Below are 14,201 nucleotides of genomic sequence, written 5' to 3'. Positions count from 1 at the left end.
CAAACATATTACAGGTTCCATAGTGATGTGCTCATCTTCTGTCTTGAATGTTAGAATTACCTTTTTACCATCGACAGTCTAGGTATTTGGTTTGTTCCATCTCAAGCACACCTGATGCAACAAAAGTAGCCCCTGATTGGTGGCCACACCTGGTCTGTTAGCTCTCATTATCTGCTCTTATGAGTAATTCTGTTCAGGGGTAGGAATCATTATGTAGTTTAAGTAGACTTTAGTGTGGAATATGTTGTATTAGTTTAATGAAGCTGTTCTTGCGTAATTTATTTTAAAAAACAGTAGGATTTGAGTAACTTAGGTAAAACTGCATGTCCGTATCAGTGGGTTAAATCCCACTTGCACTAGCATCAAATTTCCACTCGAGGGCAGCACAACCTAAGATATTTGTTTAGGTTTTTCGTCTTTCATAATATTGTGTGGCTGCATTCGTGTTGGAATCTTTTTTATTAAGTTCATGTTGGTGTGGAGATTTCAAGGGTAAGGGGGGGGGGGGGGGGAGTTTTATTCCAGTGTTACCGTGAGTTTCAGCGTCAGAGACAAGAAAAAATGGAGCTTGTTTTGCAATTATGGGATCTTTATGTCAGTTCTTTGTCTGAAGAAAAGCAGCAATGCAAACAAGGTCTAGAGCAGCTAAAACAAAAAATAAACCTATTCAAATTCTGAAGCCAAAACATATGTTAAAAGAATAGCTCTTTAAACAAAATGAATGTTTAATTGATTTTTAGCAGTTTGTGTTATTCACAAACTTCCTCCGTTTCTTACCACTGTCTCTAGCACACAAGATAAGAAAGGACCACATTTTAATAGTTCCATTCTGAATAATTTGGTAATACAGAAGCATTTTAATTTGATGTTATAAGTTTAAGATTTAAAACCAGAAGACAAAACATAAATTCGGACTGAAAATAACTTAAGTTTTTAATTAGAGGCTCTGTTGTATTTATAGCCTTTCAATAATGACAAGTGTAGAGAATAGGATCCTGTTTATTCGTGTGGCAAGTTTCAAAACCAGGCAAAGTGCAGCAGATAAATTTGCACATTATACAATATACTCAAAAAGACAGCAAAACCATTTGTTGACATTGAAAATAACTTGAAAAAAAATCAAAGGTACAACTAATAAAACATTTCCTTGTAGCTGGAGACATAAATTATTATTATTATAATTAAACTAATATCATGACAGACAGTAATGGCAAAACAGATTTCATGTCAAAAACAAAACGTATAGTGGAAGGTATTGTTTTCTTGTGCTCCATGAGTAAAAGCTCATTCAACAAAGGGAGAGTTAAATTTGCCAAACTAAGGTTCTGTTAGCAGGTTATGAGCCGTTAATAACTTACTTGCAGTAGACAATATTATCAGACATCTGTAGCTGGATGCCAATGCAAAAGTTTAGCCAATGTCAGATATCTTGGTTCTTGTGAATGTTGTTTGTAAACCACCATCAAGTTTGCAGTTGATGGGTATTTTCATGGAAGTGAACTTTCATGATTGTTACATTACCTCGCAAAAGTATGTATACCCTTGAACTTTTTTCACTTAAATACAACTCACTACTTTTAATGTTTTTGTGGTAAACTGCAAAAGGGACTTCATTTATTTTTTTATGAATTTACCAATGCTGCGCTGCTGAAGCCAAACTTCTGAGGTCCACTCCTGCTACATGTCCTGTCAACAGATTATTCCACCTGAGTTGAGAATCTCTGCAGCTCCTCCAGTTGTTGTGGCCCTCATTTCTGCTATCCTGATTAATGGCCCAACCTTTCAGTTTAGGTCAACTTGATAGGTTTGCTGTTGCCCTAATTTTTTCCATTTCTAAAATGGAAACCAGTGGGTAACCATCCCATGCTTTGAACAATGAAATGTTCAATGCATGGAATATTGTTTTGTGTTTTCCACCCTTGCTTTTATGTGTTCATTGGTCTTTTTATTTTACACAGGTGAACTTTATTTACTACTATTTTGAAGGCTCTGGGGTAAAGGATTAAAGGGGCTAGATACAAATGCATGCAACACTTTTCAGATTTTAATGAATAAAACATTTTAAAAACCATGCATTATTTTTCTTTCGCTTCACAATGATCCACTACTCCTTGACGGTCTACCCCTTACAATCCCAAACAAAATACATTGAAAGTTTGTGGTTATTGTGTGAAAAAGGCTAAAGGAGTATGAATACATTTGCAAGGTGCTGTAAGAATATCTGGTTGGAGATACCTCGCTGACAGTCTAAAAGGAAGGCTAGTAGTATGGCTAATCGTGTTCTCTTGAACCACATATAAAGTTTGAGTTTTAACTCACATTACTTTTGAAACAAGCAGTTACAAGTAATGTAATATCAAAAGTTTCTTCACGAAAATGACCAGAAAATGTTTTATTTTTTAACCCTAACCCTTACTCAAAATCAACACTACTATCAATAATGCCCCCCTGGCTGACTGTTTACTGAGTTTAGTCCAAAAGTGAATTTACATATAAGAACAGTGGAGAGGTCTGTTAAATTATCAAGATACCAGAAGAAATAATTATGGCATTTTGGGAAGACAGTTAATATTTCTTTAGAAATGTAATTCAGAAACTTGAGGTATGTTAACCACATAGCTATTGTTAGCAAGTCAGAGGAAAACCTCAAGGTAAATTAATTTTACAGAACAAAATGTGGCATTCACTGAAATTTAGAGCATCAGTACATTTTGACATTGGATGCCAAAAAAAAGGCAAGCAGCAGGGAAACTAGGATAACTACCCAAAGAATCCAAATGAAATCTCAATGATATGGTTTGGAAGTTGTGTCTTGTTATAAGGTTTCCTAGATTCACTAAATATATTTAGTCATGCAGAAGATTTGGAAATAACAGTGTTTCAACTCCCAATGTGTTTTCACATGATCCAAACAGAAAAATAAAATGATGTATCCAAACAGGAGACAGGCCACAATACTATCAGGACATCCACTACATTTTCTCCAGGACACCACATGTAAAGGCTTTGGGCTATGCTAATCTGCAGTGTGCACTAAAATTTATTGTGTGTGCTGGAAACAACAACTAAGCAAAACCGCATAAAAAGCCAGTAGGCTACCGCCCTTCCATTAAACACTTACACCCATTTGCAAAGGAAACACTAGCTTCCTGATTTATGCTTTCTTTGACTTCAATAGGAAGGGAGTCAAACAGATGGTCCTCTACGACCAGACAGCTCTTGCGAAGCAGGCTGCAATGACCGAGCTGAACCGGGAGACGGTCCAGGCAGTTTCCCTTCAATTCCAAGTGTGTGAGTTGTGAGAGGTGGCCGATTTTTTCCGGTACTGAGGTGATGCAGTTGTGGCCGAGACATAATGTCCTTAGCTTTACGCACTTAAACAGCTGCTTTGGGACTACTTCGACTTTGTTGCCTGTGATGGCAAAATGTTGGAGGTTTTGCAGGAAGCCCACTTCTGGTGGGATTACCACTACTGAATTATGACTAAGATCAAGGTACCTCAACTTGAGCAGAGTGAATAACGGAGAGGGCAGAGATTCTAGCTTGTTGTGTGAGAGATAGAGAGACTCCAGGTTTTTCACATGACTGATTGACAATGGAATACTGATGATTTTGTTGTACCACAGTTTGAGACAAGTTAGTCTTTTGAGGTGCTGGAAGCTGATGACCTCTTCGATAGTACGGATGTTGTTTGATTTTAGATCAAGTTCCTGAAGGTTGTTCAAGCTGAAGATGGCATGGGGTATGCGCTCCAGCTCACAGTTATGCAACTCCAGCTCTGCGAGATTAATAATTTTCTTTAAAGTATTTAGCACTAAGAGCTTAGTGCCATCATTGTGAATAACCAACCTGACCAGGTGCGGCGAGAGGTCCGTGATGTTTGTGGGGATCTTTGTCAGGTTGCTTTTAAGATGCAAAATCTTCAAATGCCGGAGATCTCGCAGAGACTCAAGTCCAATCAGTTTGTTGTTTTCAGAGTTCAGGTTACCAACCAAATATAACTCCCGCAAATTCTTTAACAAGTACACCCAGCTAGGGATCTCAGCAACATCCGTGAACTTGACATGAAGGCACCGGAGGTGATCACAGAGGAAAATAAAAGCAGTCTGCTCAACTTTGGCTGGACAGTGGTAAAAGTGCAACTCCTGAAGATTGATCATTTGTGAGATCTTAGCTGTTATCTTGGCCTCTGGAATCAATTCTAATTTCAGGATTTCCAAGTCTGTAAGCTCAAACACGGCGTCTGGCAAACCGGACAGCATGAAAAGATGAAGCTCCAACTTGTCTTGAGGATTGCGGGTCACATGTTGCCGTAACTTCTCAAAGGTCCACTCATGATTAAGGCTGATCTCTCGAAGTTTGTTCTCACTCACCTCAGACAGAAAAACCCCAAAACGCTTTGAATACAACAAGTCATACTGATCAACCATGTGGAGGAGGAAAGCAAAGTCATTCTTAACATCAGGTATGTCACTGAAACTGCTCTCCTCTCTGACCTTTTCAAAGGAATACTCCTTCAGAGGACGACGAAAAAGCCAGAACAATGTGTAAATGCAGATCACTCCATAAACACATATGAGCGCGATATAACAGACAAGGAGTTTCTTCAACATAAAAGCCATGTTATGGGTGCAGTGAAACTTGGAATATCCAGTCAAATGCTTTATTTCTGGCTCGCACACATGGTCAAAGTCTATAGATGCCACGAATGTCATTGTGTAGCACAGGATCAAAATAAATTTCACAGTTTTGATGACAGTCTGAATGGCATAGAGTCTGTATATCAAATCACTGTCTTCCACGTGCGCACGGAATTTCCGGACCTTCTCAAACAGGGCCTTGGCCTGCTCGCCGTCTTTCTTGTCCAGTATGGTCATGGAAGGAACTTCACTCACAAGCTTTTCGGTAGAAAAGGCAACTCCCGGTTTGTTTCCCACTGTGGCAGACTGGTTTGGACTGCCCTCCTCGCTGCTTGTGGACAGATGCTTTAGGAGAGTGGAGGCACCAGCCAACCTCTGCTTATTCTCCTCTGAGTCCTCGCATGCGGTCTCAGAAAGGGCTTTGGTTGTCCAAGGTGACTCAAAGCATTTTCCAAGTATGGAAACAAAATGTTCCACTTTTGAACTTGTCTTTGGGTATTTGAACCAGAAGTTGCTGCTGACCATTAATACAATAGTATGAATTAAAGCAAGGTAAGGGAAATATTTAGAATACCAAGGAAGGGCAACATGGTAGCACATCTGATTGACAAAAACATACTGCTGAAAATCCAGCTTGGTTCTGACACCTTTAGGCTGTGGCTGTATGAATGCAGGTGATTGTGGAAAAGGATTTGAGGGGAAAATGCCGTTAGGAGGCCGTTTTGACATTAGAGGTGCAGCTTGCTCTCCAATTGCATTCTCCTTGTTCCAGAAACCATCCCCTGGCTCTGGGGTTTGGGTTTCCAAGAAGCCCTGTGACACATCTTGTGTTTGCTCCAAGATGGGAAGACAAACGACCTGGTCCTTGGTCAGCTGCATGGTTCCAGAGAATATGGCCAACATCAGCATGACGATGCCAAGATAATCCATAAAGACATCCCACCATGGTTTCAGAATCCTATAAGTTGGCTGGATGTCATTGAGAGATGCTACTTCTGTGAGGGTGAACATTCCTGAAAAAAGAAGCAGTGCAAGTAAATTTTAGCTGCAATTGAATAACAAGAAATGATGCATCAGAATTATTGAAATTGGGTATTTCCCTTTGTTTTGTACATCAATTTGCCAAGGTAAGGCAAGGCAAGGCAAGGCAAGGCAAATTTATTTGTATAGCACAATTCAGTACAGAGACAATGCAAAGTGCTTTACATGATTAAAATATAGGAAAAATAAAACAGAATAAAAGCAAGTAGGAATAAAATATAGAAACAAAAATAATCCTGGACATGTTCTTCAGGTGATAGAAAGCCGACCTTGTAATTGTCTTTAGATGCTTTTGCAGGTTCAGGTCTGAGTCCATCACTACTCCCAGATTTCGGGCCTGATCAGTGGTTCCTAGCTGAAGCAGCTGAAGCTGTGTGCTAACTTTGATCTCTCCTGTATTGGTCCAAAGATTATAACTTCAGTTTTGTTTTTATTCAATTGAAGAAAAATTTGGCACATCCAGGCATTGATTTCTTCTAACACTGAACAGTACTGAACAGTACTGAACAGTAGTTTTCTACTACAGAATATGTATGTTTTCTCAGATAGGTTTTGACACAAGTACCAACTGAACTGCTTGCAGATATTTCTCCCTTAATAACATGTTGTGGCAACCATGTTTATCCCCAAGATCTTGTCTATGGAATGGCGACTCAGCGGTAAACATGAGATGAGCAAAAACTATTTTGTTTCTTGAACATAAAAGACAAGACCAACCTTCTTTTTGATCACAAAGCTAATTATGGCCTGAATTACTCAGATTATAATAGATTCAGATTTTACTGGGCTACTAAAATCCCTCACTGCAAAAGTTTAAAAAGATACATGTTTAATGACTGATATATAAAGATGGCTTTGGATCAGGTTTAAAAGTCCTGTAGTAAATGCTGCCTGTTGCTAAACATTGTAGGTGATCCTGAAAGAAAAGCACACATCCTAATAACTCTCAGAATGCCTGGAGAGCCTTGTGAAGGTTTTTAGCGACAGCCATGTGAGAATTTAAAGATAGCCCATTTGGATCTGGACATCCCATGGCAGACATGTGTTTGTATGTGCCACAAACTACATTTTATTGTGATATTTGAATCATCCATCTCTTTTTCTCTATGTCATTCAATTTTGGTCAAAGTATTTTCTACAACTACAAGGTTTACTTACTATTGTCATTGGAATGAATGTCATTCATTTTGATCTTATAGTAATGCAGTGATAGCACATAATGCAGTGTTAATGATTTTAAAAGAAAGTAATGGATGCACACATTAGCATTTGATGACAATTTCCTCTAATCTACCCTGGCTCAAAATTAAGCATTCAAGCTCAGTTATATACATAAATGTCCACTGTATGTGGACATTTATGTATATAATAGTGTGGTTTCCAGAGAAACCACACTATTTTGTTGTTGTCATCAAGTTCCTGGCATAATGTTGGTTGGTCAATGGATTTCTTTGACTAAAGAGTTGGTAGAGTTAATTTAAACTGGTTGGTTTCCTTGCACCGGTCATTTCATACCTAACAGTTAATTTAATTTAAATCAATTTTATTTATATAGCGCTGTTACGGCCAGTGGCCTTCTTGTCTGTTTTGTTTTTCTTTCTTAATATGTTTGCAGGTGTAGCTCCAGTTTCCTGCCAGCTGGTGCCAATGTGGGAGTTTTCAGACCTCCTGAAGTCCTTCCTGTTTTGTGTTCAGTCACTTCCTGCTACCATCATCCTCCTTCTGGATTGGACACTCACCTAATTGCCTCACCAATCTTTGAAGAACCCTCCTTATTTAAACCCAGCTCTCCCACACAGACAGGGCAGCTGTGTTTTAGAGCAGCTTGCCTCACTGCTGGGTGGTTTTTGTTGTGTGCTAGGTTTTGCTGTAACACTCTGTTAACCTGACAATTGCAGGCTGTGTCACTAGTTTGCTGTTTTGCCGTGACACTCTGTTTAAACCTGACCAATGTTGGTTGTGTCACTAGTTTGATGTTTTGCTTTTGGTTTATTTCAGTGTTGCTGCTATTTCCAGCATCAACACTTCACTTCTTGTGGCATTAAATCATTTTGGGATTTATTTTATTAGATCACTTCCTGTCCTCTTTGAAAGTGTACTTATTATTTCCAGCCAACTAAACAATAAATTGTTTTTACCTAACCTTTTCATGTTGGCTCTAAATGTTACTTCCCCTTTCCCCCTAGACAAGTTGGGTTGTAACAAGTGCCCATTCACAACACGTCATCTCAAGGCACTTTACAAAGTCAAAACATAAAAATTGGTCAAAACGTTACCTATCTAAGGAAACCTAGCGGATGGCGTTGAGTCTTGACAAGCAGCATTCACTCCTGAAAGAGTGTCGAGCCAGAGTGGACAGTCGTCTGTATTGTCCATGGCTTTGCAGCAATCCCTTATACTGAGCATGCATGCAGTGATAGTGGAGAGGAAAACTCCCCTTTAAGAGGGAAGAAAACCTCCAGAAGAACCAGGCTCAGTGTGAACGGTCATCTACCTCGACCGACTGGGGGTTAGAGAAGACAGAGCAGGAGTTCTTTCTAGGTTATTTGGTAATAGCGCATGATCTGCCTCCCCTGGATTTCACGGCTAACAGAACACCAGATCAGGTGTACTTACTATGAAGAGAAAAATTACAGAGAACAAAAAGTTAAAAGTTGAAATAACAAACAATGGAAACTGGAGAACAGTAGGAGAACTCAGCAGAGTGAGAAAAATAGGCCCTGATGTTCTCCAGTAGCCAAAGCCTATAGCAGCATAACTACAGAGATACCTCAGGGTAACCTAAGTTACTCTAACTATAAGCTTTGTCAAAAAGGAAAGTTTTATGATTAGTCTTAAAGGTAGACAGGGTGTCTGCCTCACGGACCAAAACTGGGAGTTGGTTCCACAGGAGAGGAGCCTGATAGCCAAAGGATCTGCCTCCCATTCTACTTTTAGAGACTCTAGGAACCACCAGCAGACCTGCAGTCTGAGAGCGAAGTGCTCTGTTAGGAACATACGGGGTAATCAGAGCTTTGATATATGATGGAGCTTGATTAAGGTTTGTATACGTGAGAAGGAGAATTTTAAATTCTATTCCTGATTTAACAGGAAGACAATGAAGGGAAGCTAAAATAGGAGAGTATTTTCATCAGAACTCTTGCTGTAGCATTTTGGTTCAGCTGACGTTTCCTGCATTTTGTGGACTTCCTGATAGTAAAGAATCACAATAGTCCAGCCTTGAAGTAACAGACACATGGACTAGTTTTTCAGCATCACCCCTGGATAAAATATAGATTTTTTTAATTTCTTTTGCCAGTGACTTAACATTTTAAAACAGTCTGTTCCAACAAATGGAAAAACTTGAAAACATAATTGAGAAAAAATAAACAGAAATAAATGAAACAGAAAACAGAGAAAGTAGTAGAGAGGCTTACTTGACAACCAGATACCTTGGTATGAACACCCTACTGTATTCTACAATAAGAGTAATGGGTGGGTGGGAAGATGTGGTTTCACATGAAGTCCGACCTTACAGGCTTTACGTACTTACACCACTTTGACCAAATTCTATAAAATGTATCTTTTGTATCATGAAAGAAAATAAGATATTTTGCATTATATACATTTCATGCACTATAGCAAGCCATTCTACAAGCCATTTCCGTGTGATAATCTTTTTACATTGTCCCGATTTCATTAATGATAGGAAGACCTCTAAAAATCCAACACTGCAACCACTCAAGGCATGTTTCAGATTTTGGTTAAAATGATGTCTGACTTCAAGGTATCTGTAAAAGTCAGCTTTTTCTAGACCACGCTCATTTTGTAAAGCCTCAAGACTTCTGAATGACCCCTTGTGGAGAAATGGAGGCACATATAAGGCCTTTTTTTTTAAAGGGACCGTCTTTAAAATCTGTCATTGTTTTTGTTGGGTTGGAAATTAGAATCTATACTAGAGCTCAAGTTTAAAAAGGGAATTATATTCCATCTATGAAGATCAGATTTTATGTTTGACATTAGTGGCTGATAATTAACCTGAAACATCTGAGAATTATCTTTGTGCAGTTTAATCCCCAAATACTTCATAAAATCATTACCCCACTTCCATTTATATTTATTTTTCAGTTCTTTTGTTGGGCTAAAATTGAATGACAACACCTGAATTTTATTTATATTAATCTCATACCCAGAGTACTGGCCATATTCTTCCACCAGTCATCAGTTTTGGGAGTGTTTGAACAGGTTGTGTTAAAGCTATTAAAAGATCATCTGCGAACAGGGCTAATTTCTGCTCTCCATTTGAAGTCATTACTCCTGTTATGTCAGGCCTCTGTTGAATCCACTGACCCAAAGGTTCAATGAATACGGCGAAGAGGAGTGGCAAAGTGCAGCATTCTTGTCTTGTTCCTCTATGTAGACAAAATAACTTATATCCACTTTCATCTGGTTGTCAAGTTCACCTCAGAGTAAGCTGTTAAGAGTATGGAGGTTGTGCAAAACATCGATCCCACTGGCAGCAAAACAGACCCTCAGCATAATACCACCACGTTTGATAATTCTTAAAATTTCTGAAGGTTTGACAACTCTAACATTTTTTTTCATTGTGGTCATTGCTCCTGATCATGAAGCCTTTCTCCCTAACCATTTGCTCTTCATGTGGGAAGCAGGAAATTTCAACAGTGCTTCACACTTAATTTTTGATCAAACAACATCTCCTTGTGATCCCCACAAACAATCCATGTTGATGTTAACCTGCCTCTACTGTAGACAACAGCTTGAGTTTTGGTGGTTCCTGGATTTTTTCCTGAACATGTTTATTTCACCTGAGAGTGACACTTTGATTCAGATGTTTAAAACTTATACACAGTTGGGTGTTCTAACAGGGTAATGATCCCAAATGTACTAAAGAGGGCTTTCGAAGGCTTACATTAAGCTTCCTGAATGGCCTCCCTAAACCCTGAACCTCAAGCCTATTAACACTTTGTTTAAAATGTTGAAGCGCCTGGAATCAAACAATTTAAATGAGCTTATCTCTTGTTCATTTGAAACCTTTGACCAGAATTATGCTAAAAGCTTTTTGATAGCTAGAAAAAGCTAATCTCTTATATGTGGTGGTGTATGTATATAATTGAACCAATAAATATAATTTTGACAAGATGGCAATTTAAACAGTGCTTCAGTGCACAATAAATGTAAACTTTAATAGGTAAAATAATGTATTAGAAGCTTATAAATTCGTATGATGTTCATGCACACTATACAGAGTCAGACAGTATGGGATTTTAAGCAGAATTTGCGCTGGGGCCCCTCTTGGAGCTAACCCCCCCCCCCCCCCCCCTTCCCCCCCAACACTCACCTGGCCCCAAACAGAAGCTCTAATATCTCTTTAAAACTGTCCAAGCTTAACAACATGTTATGGATTCAAATCCCCTACATTTAATACTCTAATCTAACAGTTAAAGCAATGTAATCACAATATGTTTTTGGCTTGATCCACAACCTATTTAACTCACACTGTTTATTGAATAAAGAGCAGTAAAGAAATTCCAGATGTGAGGTTATTTTTATGACCTACTTCTTTAGGCTGATAGCCATGTATCCTCCAGAAAGGAGGGGCTAATTTAGCTGAATGTATGTGCATGCACTTTGAATCGTTTTCTTACTGAAACGTGCTTTATAAATAAACGTGCCTTGCCTTACATGGAACATGGTAATATTTTAACTGAATTAACCAAATATTTGTTACTGTTGCCATATGTAGAACAATATTAATATTTATACCTGTTTGACTACAGCTGGTACATTTATTAGTACAAGGAACCCTAAACAAGTTCAAATGCTCTTAAAGTTTGAAGTCTTGTCAATTATTATGTGTTAGAACATAAGTGATCTTGGTGGGCCCCCTTCTGGCCCAGGCTCAGAAGCAGTAGCTCAGTTCCATTGTGGCTTGGGCCGGCTGTGCCATCAACACTGCATGTGGACCTGTGACTGGAACTGTAAATCCTCAGTTTGCACCCATGTCCCCCAACAAACCCATCAGTGGATGCAAAGCGAAGATTTAAGATGCTGACTGCAGGTTGAAGTGTTCCAGAGTGGTTTAAATGCAAAGCGCTGATTAGAACTAAACACACCACAAGATCTGATTTGTGCTGTTTGCACTGAAAGCATCAAGTTCACTATTTATCACAGCAGCAGCGGAGCAGGCTGAGACCGGTTCCATTACTCAGGCGCATCCATGGATGCAGAACAAGAGGAGGAGCTGACCCTGACGCGCTGCTCCACGGTTTGGGTTCCTATTATAAAAGCAACCTGCTCATATAATGCATCTGATTTAAATGTATTTTAAGCCTACCCTGAGTAATAAATAGCCCCGTATCTCTCTGCAAGTAGTACTGGGCCACACCACCACAGATTCATTAACAGACCTTGGTAAAGTGAGACACTGCAGGTACTCACCTTCAGGGTGCCTGATTCCGTTATTTGGACTCCAGCTGTTCCGACCGAAACATTTTACCTGTCATTCTTCCAAAAAACCCACGAAGGCTTGCGTTCTTCTCATGGTTCCACCAGCAGGCCCGTGTGCGGTGCCGTATAAGCGGCTTAGCAGGCTACCCCCTCTCCGCCGCAGATGGTCGGGTCCTTTGCCTTTGACACAGCCGGAGCGGCAGCACCAGCTGCTGGGGGTGGACCCGGCTCGATGCGTCCCTTCCGAGCTCGCCGATGACCCGCAGCGCGATCTGCCAGGACCGCAAACCTCACATGGTGGCGCACGGAAGGTGGTTTTTTCAGCCGCAGCCCGACAGCACGCAGCGCTGTGGAAACACTCCGATGGACAGTACAGATAGAGATGGCCTGCTGAAGTTAGGGACCGTCGTCAAATTGTAAACGCTCAATTTCAAGTGAGATCACAGCTTATATTGACTTATTAGATAAAAACCCAATGGGTTCCGCTGATCATAAGAAACGTACCCATTTACAATAATATAGTAAATACATATTAATTCTTTATCCACCCAGAATGTATTGCTTAAGATGATGATATGCTCTTGTCATTTTTCATTTTTTTAAACGAACAACTTTTTTCTTCTGTGCCTTTCACGTCCTTAAAAACGAACAGATATTCAGTGTGCAGGTGGGTTTTTTTTTTTTACTTTTCAGACTCCATGACTCCATAAAATAACAGTGTACATAACCATTATTAAATGAATGAACACTTCAATAATTTTTGCATTTCCATTTAAAAAAAGGGAAAGCCTATAGGACACTTCACAAATGGGGGTGTCACAATTTAGGTTTTTCTTTGTTTTGGACTTTTTCTAGTTTCAGCCTGTCACCTCTCAGCCAGCCGCCACTATCTCAATCAGATCCACCCGCTGCTCTAAGTAGAGTCAACTCTGCTCACCTGTCCACATGCCTACTTATACCTGCCTCAGTCATCCACTCACAGGCAGAACATCTTGTCTGGCCTCATGCGCACTGCTGCCTTGACTTGCCCAGTTTCTGTGTGCTCAGTTTGGACTTGGAATTTCTGCTAGAGTTCAGCCCTTGCTCACATAAGTTTCCAGTGCCTGTGTGCTGCTCAGTTCTGCCCTGTTCTCTGAGTTCCAGCTGCTTGCTCTGCCTGTTCTGGCGGTTCATCGGCCTGCACCAGATCAGCTCCTGCCTTCGTCACTCAGTCTAAGTCTGTCAGTACCTGCATCTTCTGGTCCCCTGCTCATCCCTACCTGCCTGCATCATCAGCCATTATTCTAGCGCTAACTCTAGCGCTATCTATTGACATGCCACCACTCACTGGACAGTTTCTATTTGGTTTCAGGTCTCTTTTTTTTCTATTTGCCATTTGACTTGAAAATTAAAGTCCACCTAAGGTCCCACAGTCTAGAGTTAGCGCAACGAGGCACATCATCTTGGTTACTCAAGGACCAGCATGTAGTTTCCACCGTAATTAAGGATGTTGGAGTGATCATCTGCTACTGTTGGGCCACTATGTTATATCAAGTCCAAAGTCGGAATTTGTTTACCTGAAAGTTTTACAGTAATTCATGCTTCCCTGCTGGCAGCCTTTATGGAGATACGGATTTCAGTTTTCAACAGTACTTGGCACCTGCTCACAGTTGCAAAGGTTGCTGTCCCAAGCTAAACCCCTATGTGTCGTTAAGAGGAAAATGAGACACCAGAACCAAAAACACAGATGGGCTGAAGACTATTAAAACATTCTGGGCCTCCTGAACACCTCAGCAGAACCATCGGCTGATCGCCTCTATGCATTGATGCAGTGATTGATCTAACAGGAGCCCCAACCAAGTACTGAGTGCATATACTGAACAGTATACATGTTCTTTAATTGACTGACATTTTAATAAATGTACTATTTGAATTGAGTCATTAAATAAATAAAATCTTAAATTATTTTAATTTAACAAGATATGCCTGTATATTATTTTTCTTACAGTTTTATAGAACAACATATTTTTAAAACAAGAAAAAAAAAACACGTAAGACATCGGTATAACTTGCCATGTTTAATGCATTTTATAT

The 14,201-nt window shown here is 39.7% G+C and overlaps 1 protein-coding gene across 1 annotated transcript; it reads right to left on the bottom strand.

Moving 5' to 3' along the window:
* Positions 1 to 2,409: 2,409 nt before the first annotated feature.
* On the bottom strand, positions 2,410 to 13,838 carry lrrc8db (leucine rich repeat containing 8 VRAC subunit Db). The gene is made up of 2 exons (XM_012882527.3): positions 12,120 to 13,838; positions 2,410 to 5,653 (listed from the first exon to the last, which is right to left on the bottom strand). The coding sequence occupies exon 2, from the start codon at positions 5,649 to 5,651 to the stop codon at positions 3,096 to 3,098; it is 2,556 nt and encodes an 851-aa protein (XP_012737981.2). The 5' UTR covers positions 5,652 to 5,653; positions 12,120 to 13,838; the 3' UTR covers positions 2,410 to 3,095.
* Between the last annotated feature and the right edge of the window lie 363 nt (positions 13,839 to 14,201).

The sequence above is a fragment of the Fundulus heteroclitus genome, chromosome 9 (assembly GCF_011125445.2).
Source record: "Fundulus heteroclitus isolate FHET01 chromosome 9, MU-UCD_Fhet_4.1, whole genome shotgun sequence".
In the NCBI taxonomy this organism is placed as follows: Eukaryota; Metazoa; Chordata; class Actinopteri; order Cyprinodontiformes; family Fundulidae; genus Fundulus; species Fundulus heteroclitus.
This window is presented reverse-complemented; position numbering and strand designations above follow the sequence as displayed.

Excerpts from the sequence above, each read along its gene's own strand:
- lrrc8db (XM_012882527.3), bottom strand. The coding sequence starts at position 5,651 with ATGTTCACCCTCACAGAAGTAGCATCTCTCAATGACATCCAGCCAACT.